Source organism: Raphanus sativus, unplaced genomic scaffold (assembly GCF_000801105.2).
Source record: "Raphanus sativus cultivar WK10039 unplaced genomic scaffold, ASM80110v3 Scaffold1340, whole genome shotgun sequence".
NCBI classification, from domain to species: Eukaryota; Viridiplantae; Streptophyta; class Magnoliopsida; order Brassicales; family Brassicaceae; genus Raphanus; species Raphanus sativus.
The window spans coordinates 5,764-22,835 of NW_026616652.1; the positions used below are offsets into that span (position 1 = coordinate 5,764).

Sequence of the window (17,072 nt, forward strand, 5' to 3'; positions counted from 1 at the left end):
AAAATCTTGTTTTCCCGCCAAAACCAAAAAATCTCGTTTTCCTCGCCAAAATAAAAACAATCTCATTTTTTTGCCAAACTGAAAAATTTCGTTACCGCAAAAACGTGTTTCCAGCCAAAACCGTAAAAACGCGTTTTCTCGCCAAAATTGAAAATTTGTATTTTCACCCCAAAACCAAAAAAAAATGTTTTTTGTCCGCTAAAACCGAAAAATCTTGTTTTTCCGCTCCAACCACAAAAAACGTGTTGATTTTGAAATAATTCTAATATAAATATATTAAACTAAATAATGAAATGTAGTATATTTAAAAATAATATCAGTCGTATGATTAAATTAACACAATGGTATTTTGGTAATTTGTTTACTAAACTCATTTGGATGAAAATGAAAATAAAAAAACAAACATATGATTCATTCGGATGATTTATCTAGATGAGATTTCTGGATGGACAAACAAACATGTACAAAAATCTGAATGGATCATTTGGATAAATCATACAAATGAATCATCTAAATAAAAATGACAAATGGTGAAACAAACAGTTCCTTTCTCTACCAGTGCTTTTTTGACATGGATGATCTGATTTGACAAATCTGATTTCCTCTCTATCAAGCTCTGATTCGGTTTCACTCAAATCAGGTCACCCATGTTTCATATCTGCAACATGTTGCTCTGCTGATTCCACCACTGCTACTAATAACAACTTTATGAAAGGCCAAATAACAACTCAACGAAAACATATAAGTAAATAGCTTTGGAAAAAATAATTGACTTTGCTTGACCTTTTTCAGTCGTACATATACGTGGCTTTGGATCATTCAGAAACTTTTTTCTTTTCTTTTAACATGGGAGTATCCCGGCCCGAGATCCAGACTAATCCCCAAGAGAAGGTGCAGCCCACAGATGGACTTTCTCTCTGGGTTTTCAAATGGGCCGAAAGCATGACCATATCTGCGTGGCCACAAGTCAGATGCAACGGATTCGAACTCAGGTTCCTTAGAGATCCTTGAATGCCATGTACGACTACTGACTCGTGGTTGAAACTTTTTGATAATGCGAGAATTTATCCATCTTCTTAATTTCGAGTTCGGTTGTAATGCATGCCAGTTGAGGTGCTTGGCTTGCAGGTTTTGATATTGAAACCAGATTATTTCAATGCCTATAATACAAGTTCCAGTTGAGGAAAAAAAAAAAACAAGGCAATGCTGGTTGTGCTTGGTGTGATTCGGTGCAACAACGCGAGTATTGGTCACTGACCCATGCTCGCGCCACCAGGCCACGAGTAGTTATTAGATTAAACATCCGTTTCGCATGATTCGTAATCTAGGGTGGTTAGTCTATCTCCTTTCTATTTTGGCTTTATTAAGAGTTTGATTTGGTGTAACCCTTTGCATGTATGCAAAATATCTTAAAAGCAATAATATATCAAAGTTGTGCATGTAGATTTGTATACTTTCAGTTACAATAAAAGAAGAAGATTTGTATACTTTATTATTATTATTAATTAATATTTTGGCTCAATATACTTTATTAATTAGATCATTTTTAATGTATTTTACCCATTTTTCTAAAAATCGGTCGCGGAGACGTTTAATCGGCCGATTACACGTGATTCGTCTGGGCTCCATGGCGAGTTGGACCACTTCGGTTGCATTATGCGGTGAGGCGAGTAGTGAGCGCGGAGTGCGTAGATTTATAAAACCCGGCCGCGTAATAGACAAAATCGCTTATTGGCTTACCGTGAATCTTCGTTTCATCCATTAACAGAGAGTCAGAGACTAACAAAACATTTTTGGCGAGAGGACCGGACTGAAAAAAAAAAGGTTTTTTCTTTGTCTGTGATTAGGTTTATGTGTTTTAACAGAAGAACAGGATTCAGTAAAAAATCACTCAAAAATACAGAAGAAGAAGAAGGTTGATTACCAGAAAAAAAAAACGAAGAAGATAACTAGTCACAAAGTTATAGTTGAACTGTGGTGTCCATAGTTAAGAAACACGTGTTTGTTTCATGTAAATTTGCATATTCATCCTTATAAAATATTTATTGTTAGTATTTGACCCCACTACTTTCATTTTTAGATGTGTTCCAGCAACTTCTTTGATCTCTATATGTGATTTATTTTGTGCTAATTTGGTATGTATTTACAAATCTATAATTTTAGTACCAAGATATTTTATACATAAACATGTATATACATATAAATAAGGTATTATACGTATAAATAAAGTATTATATGTATAAAAGTACAAAAAAAAATTTCCTGAGTAATCTACGAGTTTTTTCCAATTTTTTCATAAATCGTTAGGCCCTAGCATACCGTACGCGTAGCGCCTAGCGAGTTTCTGAACAAGGATTTTACCTTATGAAAAAGGTCAAGAAAACAACTCAAACAACAAAGGCAGGTACTTAGGGTGTAAGTGGATTGGTATTTTCTGGAATAAAACTGTTTGGAATAGCTTACTTATTCCATTAGATTCCAAAAGAAATTAACCATTTGCATGAAATTAAAAACAGTTCTCATTCCATCAATTTCTGTGGGATATGTGGAACCAAAATGAATATAGTTATAATTCTTTCATAATAAAAAAAGATCGTGAATGAACGTAATGGAATCCAACTAATAAAAAAAAAAATTAAGTTTAAATATTATGTAACTTATTTATTGCAAAGATTTATCAAGGTTTAAATTTACACTTCTGGTAGATTTTTAGGATATGTTACTAACTCAGCAAAATAATAGCAATATCTCTTTCCTTATTCAATTTATTTTATTCCATAACTTCTATCATTCTATTAGTTGGCATTCCATTTTCTTTAATTCTTTGTATTCATAGTATTCCAAAACTTGATCACCAATTACACCATTAAATAACTTAAATTAAAACAATTTTAACTTTTTCAGTAAGGTCTCTGTCTTCCATTTGCATATATATAAAACACCAAACCAGATCCCATTTTCTTATATAAAAAAATAAGGAAGAGAAAAATGGGTTGTCGTCAAATAATATCGGTGATAGTTTTATTCCTTTGGGTGTTCCGGTTTTCGGACAAGACCGCCATAAGCTCGGCCGTAGAAGTGAAAGGAACGGTGTTTGTGTACGGAGAAGAGGCCGTGGGAACAGTAGACGAAGACTTCATCTGCGCCACTTTGGATTGGTGGCCGTCTCAGAAATGTGACTACGGAACTTGTGCTTGGAACCATGCTTCGATTCTTAACCTGGTTCTCTTCTCCCTCTCTTTTACATTTCTTTTTTTTCATTTTGTTTCCGGCGAAAACAATGCAACTTGTGCTACATCTTTAAAAGAAAAAGAACAAAAGAAAAAGAAAAACACTTCACGTGTATTTTTAGTCGGTGTAGCAGGCTTAGCAGCAATGCATTTGATAGGCACTCCGAATTTAGCAAATACAATTTACTTTTTGTTGAAAATCTTTTACCAAGAAACAAAACACTAGAGGTTTATTTTATTTTGTTTAGTAGAGGTTTACTCTGTATGTTGAGCTAGTATAGCTTTAACAGGTGGATTTGCAGTTTTTCTTTCTCATGTTTTGGGGATGTTGGGTGATTAACCTTTATCTCTGGGAACCATTTATTTTTCTGTTCTTTGTGTTGATTTTTTGTTTGTTTGTTTCTTTTAGAAATGGAATGAATAAAACATAAAAGAACATTTGTAGAAATTGTAAAACTCCATTTATGACTTTTTTTTTTGGACGACAAAACTCCATTTATGACTCTTTTACCATTTATGGAATGTGAAGTCAAATATCATATGTACCATGGTCCAAATCCAATGCCATTTTAGTACTGAAAATGACGCCTAGTGTAACTTGGATATATGTTGATCTTCTTGCAGGACCTGAACAACACTATTTTCCAGAATGCAATCAGAGGTAAGTAATCACATCACGTTTCTGATAATGTCCAAAATTTGACATTTTTCAATTTAAAAAAAAAAAAACAGAATTCGCTCCACTGAAAATAAGAATAGGAGGAACACTACAAGACTTGGTGGTATATGAGACAGCACATCCGAAACAGCCTTGTCTTCCTTTCACCCAAAACACTTCCCTTCTCTTTGGCTACACACAAGGATGTCTGTCTAGGCACCGATGGAACCAGCTTAATGACTTCTTTACCAAAACCGGGTAACCTTTAAATTCTCTTCTTTTTTTCTTTCAACTATCTCTCTTACATTCTTGTGTGGTTTGGATCAGAGCTAAAGTCATCTTCGGGCTGAATGCACTCTCTGGGCGGAGCATACAACCCAATGGTGAAGCCGTAGGTGCCTGGGACTACACCAATGCTGAATCATTCATCCGATATATAGTACAGAACAACCACACGGTCGATGGTTGGGAGCTCGGTAAGTCACCTGACATGACAATATGTATAATAATAAGCAAGAGATCAAATCTCTTTACATCACTAAGCTTTTTTTTTTTTTTTAATTATCTATAGGCAATGAGCTGTGTGGAAGTGGTGTTGGTACAAGAATTGCAGCACGTCAGTACGCTGCGGACACCATAGCTCTTCGAAACATTGTGAACCGGGTTTATAAGGATGTGAGTCCCATGCCACTTGTGATAGGCCCTGGTGGTTTCTTCGATGCTGCTTGGTTCACGGAATATTTGAACAAAACTGGAGATTGTCTCAATGCCACCACTCATCACATCTACGATCTCGGTTCAGGTAAAGGCTTCACGTCATATCAAGCAGCTTCTTCATTTCCCTTATTATCACATCTAAATGGAAGAAAAAAAAAACTACAATTTCGATGGATTAGGAATGGACCAGCATCTGATAGAAAAGATTCTAAACCCTTCGTACCTGGACCAAGAAGGAACGTTCCGCAGACTAAAGAACATAATCAACAAATCCTCAACAAAGGCTGTGGCGTGGGTTGGTGAGGCTGGTGGCGCCTACAACAGCGGGCGTAATCGTGTCTCTAATGCTTTCGTTTATAGTTTCTGGTAAGAAAAGGACACCTTACCAGCAGAATATAAACTTGACTTTTACTCAAAAATGATATTATATTGCACGATGGTAGGTACCTGGACCAACTTGGTATGTCATCAGTTTATGATACGAAAACATATTGTAGACAGTCTCTAATCGGAGGAAACTATGGCCTGCTAAATACTACTAATTTCACTCCCAACCCTGACTATTACAGGTATAACTAATATATAAGATGAAACTTGGCCCTGTCACTAGAATAAATTTCATCCTAACTACTTGTCAAATTACAGTGCTCTGATCTGGCGACGACTTATGGGAAGAAAGGTACTGTTCACAAGCTTTTCCGGAACAAAGAAGATACGTTCATACACCCATTGTGCAAGACAATCGGTAAGTCAGGAGTTTTTGATATATATGTAACTCGAAAAAACATATTATTTCTTCTGATGGGTAACAATAAAGTTTTCATGATGCAGAAAGGGATCACAGTTTTACTGATGAACCTTGACAACACTACAACAGTTATGGCGAACGTAAAGCTAAATAACACTTTCAGTCTAAGACACAGGAAAATAGTAGCGACTTCCCAGCTACCTTGGGTTTCTAATGGTGAAACCCAAAGAGAAGAGTACCATTTGACAGCAAAGGATGGAGATTTACACAGCCGGACTATGCTACTCAACGGTAATGCACTGCAGGTTAATTCGGCAGGTGACATACCTCCACTGGAACCGATACATGTAAACTCAGCAGAGCCAATAACAATAGCTCCACACTCCATTGTGTTTGTGCATATACCGAACGTTGTTGTGCCTGCATGTGCTTAGGGAGCTGCTGCATGTTGGACTTTTAAGACAGCTCCATTCAAATATTTGATTAGAAAAGATAAAAAAAATGTACCTATCTTTCATAATAAACTTTATAGACCAAATAAATGCAATGAAATAATTTCCAAACCCTTCTCTTTCTTTGAGAAAAATATAATTTCTAACTATACTAATTGCATTTTGATGTACACTTGCTTGAATACATTAAGCTTAAACTTCTGAGCACATCACTGGCTCTACAACTCTTACAGGCAAAGTATATATGTTTTAGCCAGTTTATATGTTATTAGAATATTAAATTTCATGGATGAATAAGCACAAACAATATTATTAAGTAATCAAGATCGGGTAGAAAAAGGGTAAAGAGTTGGACGAATATCTTCGCCTCTACTTTAGTAAGCAAATCAACTGGCAATCCAGTCAACCACAACACTCTTGATATAATGCTTCTTCAGCTTTCTCCGTCTAATATTCTTTCCCCTGCATTTTTGTTTTCACTTAGCTCTGTTTCTATGCATGTTACTTAAAGCTTTAGTTAAAGGTGAAATAGCAAACTCACCAGTACTGGTTGTATAACACAAACTCATCTGTTGCTACTTTCTTCCCATCATCATTGCGGTTCCAGTGGTATATCGCATGTGTTCGGTTTTTTATGTCCAAAGTGGAGTGGCCATAGCTAGCTTCTCGGAATGCAGAATAATCTGGCTGTGGTTCCCTAAACCTGCAACCAAAAGAGCATCAGCGGCTCAAGTCTTAGTCTTAGCTCTAGGTTTACTGTATCTAGATTTGTTCATGTCACTCACCTTCCCGCAAGACCTTCTTGATTTCCTCCGTCTCCAACTGTGATATAAACAGGAGCTGAGGTATCTGGAACCGGGAAACGATCTCCACTTGACACATTATACCGCACATTTGATACTCGGTACTGATGATAGAACAAAGATTTTACAATGAAGCATATAATTAAAAAAAAAAATCTATGGAGAGTAGATGTTAAATGATAGCAAGTACCGATCTCTCGTAGGCATGAACATGTCCAGCAAAGATAACATCGACTCTGTATTCGACAAACCAATCCTCAAAAGCTGCTCGCATGCTTTCACCCTCCTTGAAGTGTGCTTCGTTACTGTTGTATATAGGGGCATGCATCAGAACAATTAGCCAAGGAGTTTTCTCCCTGTCAACTCTTTTGAACTCTTCATCAAGCCATCTCCACTGCGGTGTATACTTCACTGTAACAACACATCAGAAACACAAGTGTCTACTCACTCACCTTTTTCATTTGTAAGACAGAGAGCGTTAGAAGCAGAGGATGATGTTATTTACCAAAAGGAGAATAACTGGAGAGGACAATGATATGAGCGGAGGCACGCCTAACAGCATACCACAGAGGATCACTGCTTTTTGAAGCCAAGTATGGGGTAGTGTAACGCTCAAGGTAATTCTTGAAAGGTGTCACTTCCCCCTGTAAAAAAAAAAAAGACAGAAGAGCCAAAAACCTGAGTAGAGTGACAAGTTACAACACTAAGATGACTCTCAAGATATATATATATATTAACCATGTATGGCATGTAATCGATCTCGTGATTGCCAGCAGACCAAAGCCAGGGTTGATAAGCGGTACTTCGCTCCACAAAACGGCCCCAAGTATCCCATCTGATACCAACGTCGTTATACTGATACCTGTCAGCGTAAGAGAGATCTCCAAGGAATAACACAGCTTGAGCTCCACTCCTCATGTAGTGTTCCAGCGTGGACAAGGAGTTGAACGTTTGGCCCAGGTCGCCTACAAAATGAATCTTATTATCAGAAATAGCAGCGGTAGAAAGCAGAAGATCCATTTGAGAGAGTGACATACCTATGATACCAAACTTGTAAGAAGCATCTGGATGTAAATGTGGTGGTGTCACAAACCAAAACTCCCTAGAAGATTCACCACTTTCGATCTTGTAATAGTACTTTGTATCATACTAATTGTTCCACCACAGACAAAAAGGTATATATTAATAAATTGGCATTTGAGTGTAGTTATATATAACTAACTGAATCTTGTTCTTGTATCGTTAGTTACCTGGAGGCCAGAGACAAGGCAGTGATGGGTGTAGCCAGACTTGTAGTTGTAAAAAGTGTAGTTTGAGTGTGTGCCTTGAGCCACAAAGTCGTATTTGCCCTGAACGGTGCCGTAATGGACGGTGCTGGAGCCAGGCTCGTCAGGAGTCACCCAAGAGATGATAACTGCCTTTCCATCATAATCACCTTGTGTTATATGCACCTGTTTTAATTAATTAAATTAATTAATCAGCACATGTTTGTTAATTAGTTTCTCGATTCAAAATCATGAAAGCAACTGACTTGTTGTGGAGCGTTGTAGCCTTTAGGGACTTTGAAAACTGGGTGGTCGAGTGGAATATCAACGGCGGGCCATTCGGAGCGGACGTAGCTACTTGTGATCCCACCTTCTCCGTTTAAAACTAAGCTCAACAACACAGAGACTACTACCACCAGAAGATGATGAATCTTCATACTCGCTCTACCTGATCGCAAAATCAATTTACAATCAAAGAATCAATCAGAGAAGCACGTCTTCGCTCTATAGAGATCCGAAGATAAATGAGGAAGCGACGTGACTGAGACAAAGTCGAGGGGATTGATTGGGTACCACAAAAGTTTGAAGGAGAGATTTATCTCGATGAATGCATTTGATTGTTGTCCCACTCACATTTATCTATCTCCATCCACTATTCCACATACGTGGAGCTTTCTCATTGGCTTCTTTCTTTGATCTTGTCAGAAATGGATTGGATCTTAAGCATGATGCCGTAACATTTAACCAATGTTCACCAAGTTGAGATTATTATTCATTAGAGCATCTCGACACCAGATTTGGTTTCAAAATTACATCAAATTTGGTGTTTTGGTGTCAAAAAATTTTCCTTGTCTCCAACCATGACACCAAATATTACACCAAATATAATATTATGTATTATTTGATGTTTTCTATTCTAATAATTTTTATCTATTATTTGAAATTGATAAATAATTGTTTGATCACACTTTGATATTATATTTATTAAATTTTTGTAATTATATGTTTATAAATTTATAGCTTTTGGTTTAACAATATTATATTTATTTATATAAAATACTATATTAAAAATTACAAAACACTAATTATGAAAAATACATAACAAAACAATATATTTATTTTAATAAAATTGGTATTAGTTAGTAATGCAGGTTTAACTATATTATAAAATAATAAAAATTATTTTAAAGTTCTGTGAATTTAATAGTATTAAATATAACTTAAATAAAAATTATAAACAATATTTTAAAATAAAATAAATGATATTAATCATTTAGTGATTTCTTATTTCAAAATAAAATAAAATATAATTTTTTTATGATATTTTATTTTTATAGCATAAAATGATAATAATAACTTAGTGATTTTTTACTTGAAAATAAAATAAAAATATTTTAATTGTGTAAACATAATTTAAAATAATACAATATTAGTTATAAATTTGAACTGATTAATAATAGTAATTGAAACAAATTTAAACTAATTAATAATAATTGAATTATACTATTCAATGAAATATAATAAAATGTGTATATAAAATATTTGGTGTAGAGTGAATAGTGTGGGATGGTGTCATTTTTAGTGTTCCTTTGGAGATGAAATTACACCAAACTTGGTGTTTTGGTGTCCCATTGGAGATGGTTTTAGAGTCAGTTTGGGCACTAGCCTAAGCATCCTTCTTAGGACTGGGAAGATAAACCGAATCCGAAAATTTGAACCGAACCCAATCCGATAAAAATGAATCCGAACCAATCCGAACACGACATAAATACCAAATGGACTTTGTTTTATGGTATTTTAGGTTATGGGTATTATCCTAACCTAATCCGTATCTAAATGGATATCCGATAGAACTCAAAACATTCAAAATCTCAAAAAAAACTTATACCAAACATGATCTCAATTCATAATATGTATCCAAAATATACTAATATATTATTTAACATCTAAAATAATTATCTATTATATGAAAGTTGATGGTTGAAGATGACAGCTGAAGCTTGAAATTTTTAGATTTTGGTTATGTTTTCATTGAATAATGTTTTTCATTTCATGAAAATTTGATTTTTTTTTTCATTTATTTGGTTTTCTTTCTATCAATAACTATATTTACCTTTCGTTTGATTTTGAATGATCACGTTTAATGTTTTTTTTTGAATCGATTTTACTTATGTTTTGGTCATAAAATAAGCACAAATCAATTACTTTAAAATTGAAGGACCGATTTTATTTATGTTTTGATTACAAAGTAGGTATAGATCAGATAAAAAATCGATCGGGACTCGAACCCAAAAGCATATCGGTTGTACCGCTTCTTTGAAGATTTACTAACTCTGATCGAATCCGATAGTATCCGAACCGAATTTTCATATAACCCGAATGAGACTTATTTTGATAAACCCGAAAAACCGAGATTCGATTGGATAAAAGCGAAACCCGATTGGGACCCCGAATGCGTATGCTTAATCCTTCCTCTTTTGAAGCAAATAAAGATATATCGAAGAAAAAGTCTTTTCCAGATGATATAAAATTAGAATGTAGGTATTTTATTTGGCACCTGCGATCCGATCCGGATCAGAATGTAGACTATTTATTTGAGATTCAATGTGATTAGATTATTATACTATTCCGCAGATCAGAATGTCCGGATCTAATCCACATATATTTTCTAATATACTCGTCTCATATTATCTATATTTTCACTTGCGTTTTTTAAAATGCATAATACCTTTTGTAAAATGTAATTAACTAATTTTTTAAAAAAAATTATAAACCTGTCTGATTATTACTTTTTGCAGATAACTTTTTCTTTATGGAAGTTAAATTTTGGGTTTTCAAAATATAATATGTTTAATTTGGATTTCTTTGTTTTCAAGACTAAAATAAGTTAACATTTTGGAATATATTTAATAATAGTTATGAATTTAATTAGTTAGTTCAAATATAAGATTATATAATAATCTATAAGATTTCATTCTAGTATAAACAGGAAAGATCTTGAATTAAAAATCCATTTAAAAGGTTAAAAAATTTCATGTATGGTGTGATGTATTCTGTTAATAATTAAGTAAGAACCATATCATCATTAATAAAGTATCTAGAAATAGTTAAAAAAATTTGAGTTGCATAGATCGCTAGGCTAAAATTATTTTCTTATGATGTATTATGTTTTAGTAAGATAGATATTAATATAATAAATAGAAAAAAATAAAACATCATTATATTAATAACGTATTTATTTAAATGAAAATAATAATGTGCATAATTTTTTGTTTACTTTCACATAATATTTTAGGATAACAAAATCATATGTAGACACCTAACTATCAAATGCGTACAACATTCGAGCCATTATCCACAATGAAACCCTCCAACAATATAAATATAGACTCTCTTAAGAACTCTGACAAACCCTTGAAAATTTTCTATGATTTCAGTCTTCACTAATATGGATTATTTTATTTGTTTTAGTGAATTTATGAACATATGAATGATCATCAGTTGTTTGCATATTTTGGTATGTATGGAAAGGTAAGAATAACAATTTGTTTGGTTTGTTTGTCAAAAAAAAAAACAATTTGTTTGGTAATATCAACTGAGTCCTCAGTATACAGTTATACACCTTTTTTTACAGTTATACACTTGCATTAGCTGAAACAAAATTGTTACTGGGGGGACGTACAGATTGCGTTACGATTAGGCTCTGAAATAAAATGAAGTACAAATTGCACAAAACTGCGGTGGGGTCACACAACTAAATATACTGGGGGCACGTAAAGACACCTAAATCTAGATATGGACATTCGGGATCCCAATCGGGATTCGGTTTTAACTAATTGGGTCTTAGTTTTTCGAGTTTATCAAAATCAGTTTCTTCGGGTTATATGAAAGTTTGGTTTGGGACCAGTTCGGATACTATCGGGTTTGGGTCGGAATTAGTAAATCTTCAAAGAACCGGTACAATCTGATATACTTTCAGATTCGAGTCTCAATCGGTTCTTCAGTTTAAAAGTACCTGATCTATACCTACTTTGTAATCAAAACATAAATAAAATTGGTTCTTCGGTTTTAAAGTACTTGATTTGTATCTATTTTATGACCAAAACACAAGTAAAATCGATTCAAAAATAAGAAAGAAACATTAAACATGATCATTCAAAATCAAACGAAAGATAAATATAGTTATTGATAGAAAAACAAACCAAATAAATAAAAGCATAAAACAAAAACTAAATTTTCATAAAATGAAAAACATTACTCAATGTAAACAAAATCAAAATCTAAAAATTTTAAGCCTCAGCTGTCACCTTCAACCATCAACTTTCATGTAATAGATAATTATTTTAGGTGTCCGATAATATATTAGTGTATTTTGGATATATATTACGAATTGAGATCGTGTTTGGTATAAGTTCTTTTTGGGATTTTTAATGTTTCGAGTTCTATCGGATATCCATTTAGATTTGGATTCGGTTAGGATAATACCCATAATCCGAAATACCATAAAATAAGGTTCATTCAGTATTTATGTTGGGTTCGGATCGGTTTGGATTTCTTTTTATCGGATCAGATTCGGTTCAGATTTTTAGATTCGGTTTATTTACCCAGCCCCACCTAAATCTACGATCCGAAAAAAGGATATGGTATTATGTTGATGGCTCATGGAATAAGCATGGATTTTGGGGACAATGATGGTATAATACATTACAAAGTTTTGTGGGTTTGATAGGGTAATAAATACAAGGAGTTGTCTGTCACCCCTTTATTCATGTATGGACTATGGAATGCATGATAACTCCACGTGATATGAGCAACATATTTAAAAAAAATTGGTAGAGATGGTTAAAAAAATTTGGAACATTTAAAATTATACATGTGCCTCGAACTCAAAATGTAATCTTGCAAGTTAGCCGTCCTATGTTGTTCACAGAGACACTGAGATCATAGTTTAGTTGACAAAAGTCTTTATAGAGTCTGATCTATAATTTACTTTTCCTCTGATGGAAAGAACCCAAAATATATATTCTTTTGAATAGATTTGAGGTTGTGTTTTTTGGAATATAACATCTGCAAACTTTAACTTTAAAGATCAGTAATCTCTTTTGGAAAGAATATTTAGAAACGCCCAAGTTTTTTCCCTTCTCTTTACTTCTATTTGTTGCATCTTTAATTTATAAATAACAGATGCTAGCTATGGATTATAATTTAAGGTTTGGCATCAGCAATGATGCAAACGGAAGAAAGAAAATTTAGCTGTAGTCAAATAACAGTTAGAAAGACTATAAAAAGGTATTACTGTATCCAAAGCAACACATAACCACAAAGCATAACACAGTTTATTACTTTATACACTAAAATTGAGTAAGAAAAGGGAGAGAGAAATCCTTACCGGATCTTCTTGCGGTTCCAAATAAAATCTATGAAGAAAGATGCAAACCTCTGTACAAATGTAATGACAAGAAGCAGGCCAAACACAAGATTATCAATCATCCTTGCAAGTAGCCTTGTTATGTCCTACTCCTCCACACTTTGTACAGCACACGGATCGTCCTCTTTTCCTGTCTTTGATTCTCTTGTCCACTCCCTGAACCCGTGAGAACAAAGGCGGAAGGACTTGTTCTTCCTCTTCCTTGCTGCTCCCTTCGTTCTCCACTAAAGCCAAGTCGATCGCAACTGGTCCCAGAGCTTCTGAATACGTTGAATGGTAACTCTCAACTGTAAAGAAACTTGAACAGTATTCATATATATTTCTGCCTTTGGTGTTTAGGACAGCAATCGCATGCTGGCAAGGAAGACCAGTGGGCTTCCACCCGAAGCAGCTGCAAGTTTGGTTACTGATGTCCACGAGCTGAACAGACCCATCATGAACCTCGAAAAGAGTGTCGGAGCAAAAGAAAACTTTTAGCGTGCTTGCTTTCTTGCATTCTTCCACTAGACTCTCCTCCTTAGATGGCACAAGGTGGCTGAACCACTCTCTTGACTTCTCCTGGCTACTGTTTACCAACTCCACGACTTTACTCACAAATGCCACCAGCTTCAGCACGATGGAACTCTCCTGAATTTCTTCAATCCATTTCGCGTAGATCTCTCCCACATCTGAGGTTATGTGGCTGTATGGTTCACCTTCAAACAATGCATTGGCCCACTGCTTTGCTTCTATCTCCATTACCCAATCATAAGCTTTTGGAGACACTCGTTTTATTTGCTCAGTGTATACCTTAAACCCATCAAGTCGATCAGCACGGGCTGCAGCCAGTAGATAGTACGATAAGGATGGCTTCCCGTCTCCAAGAAACGGACCTTTCAGGCTTCTCATGAAATCCTCCATCAAGTAATGAATGGAATAACCATGATGTGCGTTCTCGAAAATCTCCAACACAGAACTCACTAGTCCTTTCTCACGGTCAGAAACAAAGGTAAGGGGTCGTAAACTTGGCACAGCTACCTTTACTTGTTCCAGAAACCAACGCCAAGTTTCGTCAGTTTCCACATCAACAAGAGCTAATGCCACTGGAAGCACACCATCATCTCCATCCAAGGCAGAAGCTGTTAACAGAATCTCATGATACCTAGACTTAAATGGAATGGCATCAAGGAAAAGCAGTGGCCTGCAACCAGTTTGAAACCCATGTATACAAGACCGGAAAGACAGAAAAAGCCGCTGGAACCTCTTGTCCTCACCGACCACAAGATCAACTATACTTCCAGGGTTTGTCTCAAGTACCTTATTCACAAAAAGAGGCAAATGCTTATACGCCTCTTTGAATGATGTGTGAAGCCCTCCTTTGGCTTCATCAATGCCCCGTCTAATAGTGCAATAACTTAGCTCAATACCAAAATCTTGAAAGATGGAGTCGGCGATATTCTTAGTCTTCTGATTTGGATTCTCCTGCAGCCTCTCCTTGATGACACTCACCACCCAGTTCTTTTTTGGATGTGCAGATTTCCAAGATTCTCCCCCACATGTATGCCTTCTGTTAAACTTTTTAATCCTAAACATGCTATCTGATGGCACCCATGATGCATAAATCTTCCAAGGACAACCTCCAACTAAACAAACCCCACACGCTCGGTTTGATTCATTCTTCCTTAACCTGTAGCCAAAACGACAAGCAACGGCGTATTTCTGCAGTGCATCACGAAACTCAACGACACTCTCGAATCCCTGACCCACACCGGTAATGCAACGTTTCCATGAGGCTACCAAACTCTGCACAGAACCATCGTTAACACCAGAGATAGAATAACTCATCTGGGGTTCAGAGTTAACATCCTCAGTTTCAGGGTAATAGGCTTCAATATCATGCACGTAGTCCTTGTCATCATCATCTACATCAACATTATCGTCATCATCAACATCGTCAGCATCATCCTCCTCACTTAAGAGATATTCATCCTCATCAGTTTCTATTACAGGCTTTCGAGCTTCTCCCCTGTTTCTTAAGGATCTCCTCCTTGTATCACCGACATTTCCATCCTCGAGCAAAACACTGGGTTCTTCCATCACACGTCTTCGTTTACTGACACTCGCAGGGGAACTAGTTGGAGAGGAGCTTTTTGAACCCATCCCTAGTTGTTTGGAGCTTTTAGGAGTCAGTTTAGAGTTACTGGAAGTAAGACTCGTCTTCCCTTTCCTTATGGGTTTCTTCGAAGTTGATTTGGCTGGTAACACTGGACCAGTGGATACGGTCACAGGAATCTCAACAAGGCCACCGGATTCAGAAGTAAACCTGGGGGCGACCTTTCTAGATCTCAAACCAACATCAACGAGGCTGTTATCTTCAGGAGTTTCTGTGGCAACTTGAATAGGTACATTAGCTACATTCCCATATGCCACATGTGTGACTGCTATATTATCAGACCTGCAATTAAAATTCATCAACGGATTATGCATCCATTGAACAACAGAACGTAAATCATATAAAGAGAAGAAGAGAACATACATACCAGTTAGCAGCAGGTGAGACAAGTGCTTGAGAGTGGAAGCCTTCTTGTCCTGTTACGAAAACCTCAGCACTGACCGAGCTCAGATGAAAATCATACATCCTCTTCATGTCTTTCTCTTGTCTCATGGTGATAAGGGTTCTTCTGTTTCCGGGGAGAAAATACTTGAGGGACAAAGAATCATAGTCCAAGTTCCATAGTTTGGCCAGTTTGAGCTTAAAGTCAAGAAATGAAGTCTCCTGATTAATATCTATAGCTTCTGCCTCTCCTCCAGTGTAAGTCATTGTCCCATCATCGTCTGTCAGAAACTTGCCGCCAGATTGACAAATCAGTATAAGCTTACCTTTGCCCATACCCACACAAAAAAATCCTGAAGAAACAACAAGCAAATTGTATTAAGCCAAGAGAAGACCAACAATAATGATGATCAATTTAGTAAAATAACAGTAAAAGCTAATGTAGCTAGACTGTACAATCAAATCTACATACACAAGCGTTTTAGATATACTCTCATGCTAATTACATGAGATGATCATTCACAAATTCATTTTGTTATTACAGAGTTGCTCATTTTTTTACTAAAGGGAAAGAGATAAAATAATTAAATACAAAAAAAAAAGATAAGAGAACAAAATGAATCCCATAGGATTCAGATCCTCAAAACCCTAACATAAATTCATAAACACAAAGTCAATATCTCAAAATCGCAAAACTCTATCGTCAGCTCAACAAGGATTTTCTGAATCGTCAAATCGATAACCATTGGCGTGTTTGGCTAGTAAGGAAGAAGAAAAGGAGAGATTAGATTTTACCGAAATATGGAAGAGCTGAGGGAATTAGGAAGACTAGGGTTAGGGCCGCGAGAAGGTGAGAGTTGTGGGGAAGAAACGAGAGGATGAAACGAATTAGGGTTGGGTGTCTACAAAAATAAAGTAAAGAAAAGGTCCACTACATCGAATAAATTTGTTTCGAGGGGTTGTTTTGGAAAACTCTTGTAGATCGTGTAAATCTCCAACTCTTAAATATATAAGATATGATACCTCTCTAAATTAATAGTTCGGGGATTTTGTAAATTTATTAACTTATATATTTATTTATATAGATATTTTTAGTTTACATTTTTATAAAATCATTTTAAATATGTAGCGTTAACAAGTTTTATCACTAAAACAACATATATGAAAGTAAAATACAATTAATAATTGAGGAATAGTATAAACTACTCCATGTTCTAAGAGCAACTTTATTAGTGAAT

General features: G+C 35.3%; 3 protein-coding genes across 3 annotated transcripts; 1 reads left to right on the forward strand and 2 right to left on the reverse strand.

Moving 5' to 3' along the window:
- The first annotated feature begins 2,952 nt into the window (after positions 1–2,952).
- Positions 2,953–5,847, forward strand: LOC108822216 (heparanase-like protein 3). The gene is made up of 9 exons (XM_018595249.2): positions 2,953–3,222; positions 3,855–3,891; positions 3,963–4,146; positions 4,216–4,364; positions 4,460–4,690; positions 4,785–4,971; positions 5,049–5,174; positions 5,251–5,350; positions 5,437–5,847. Exons 1-9 carry the CDS (start codon positions 2,989–2,991, stop codon positions 5,785–5,787), a joined length of 1,599 nt encoding a protein of 532 aa, XP_018450751.2. The 5' UTR covers positions 2,953–2,988; the 3' UTR covers positions 5,788–5,847.
- A 190-nt stretch (positions 5,848–6,037) lies between these two features.
- Positions 6,038–8,488, reverse strand: LOC130504067 (bifunctional purple acid phosphatase 26). Its single transcript, XM_056998638.1, has 9 exons — positions 8,140–8,488; positions 7,859–8,059; positions 7,646–7,757; positions 7,347–7,573; positions 7,114–7,252; positions 6,799–7,019; positions 6,591–6,712; positions 6,347–6,508; positions 6,038–6,267 (listed from the first exon to the last, which is right to left on the reverse strand). The coding sequence occupies exons 1-9, from the start codon at positions 8,308–8,310 to the stop codon at positions 6,192–6,194; spliced, it is 1,431 nt and encodes a 476-aa protein (XP_056854618.1). The 5' UTR covers positions 8,311–8,488; the 3' UTR covers positions 6,038–6,191.
- Positions 8,489–13,113: 4,625 nt separating this feature from the next.
- LOC108822463 (uncharacterized) lies at positions 13,114–16,785 on the reverse strand. The gene is made up of 3 exons (XM_056998636.1): positions 16,630–16,785; positions 15,821–16,187; positions 13,114–15,735 (listed from the first exon to the last, which is right to left on the reverse strand). The coding sequence occupies exons 2-3, from the start codon at positions 16,168–16,170 to the stop codon at positions 13,356–13,358; spliced, it is 2,730 nt and encodes a 909-aa protein (XP_056854616.1). The 5' UTR covers positions 16,171–16,187; positions 16,630–16,785; the 3' UTR covers positions 13,114–13,355.
- Between the last annotated feature and the right edge of the window lie 287 nt (positions 16,786–17,072).

Coding starts and splice junctions, on each gene's coding strand:
- LOC108822216 (XM_018595249.2), top strand. CDS start 2,989: ATGGGTTGTCGTCAAATAATATCGGTGATAGTTTTATTCCTTTGGGTG. Junction 3,223..3,854: donor ATGCTTCGATTCTTAACCTG/GTTCTCTTCTCC, acceptor ATCTTCTTGCAG/GACCTGAACAACACTATTTT. Junction 4,691..4,784: donor CATCTACGATCTCGGTTCAG/GTAAAGGCTTCA, acceptor TCGATGGATTAG/GAATGGACCAGCATCTGATA.
- LOC108822463 (XM_056998636.1), bottom strand. CDS start 16,170: ATGGGCAAAGGTAAGCTTATACTGATTTGTCAATCTGGCGGCAAGTTT. Junction 15,736..15,820: donor GTCTCACCTGCTGCTAACTG/GTATGTATGTTC, acceptor TTTTAATTGCAG/GTCTGATAATATAGCAGTCA.
- LOC130504067 (XM_056998638.1), bottom strand. CDS start 8,310: ATGAAGATTCATCATCTTCTGGTGGTAGTAGTCTCTGTGTTGTTGAGC. Junction 7,574..7,645: donor TTACAAGTTTGGTATCATAG/GTATGTCACTCT, acceptor TTCATTTTGTAG/GCGACCTGGGCCAAACGTTC. Junction 6,509..6,590: donor CAAGAAGGTCTTGCGGGAAG/GTGAGTGACATG, acceptor TTTTGGTTGCAG/GTTTAGGGAACCACAGCCAG.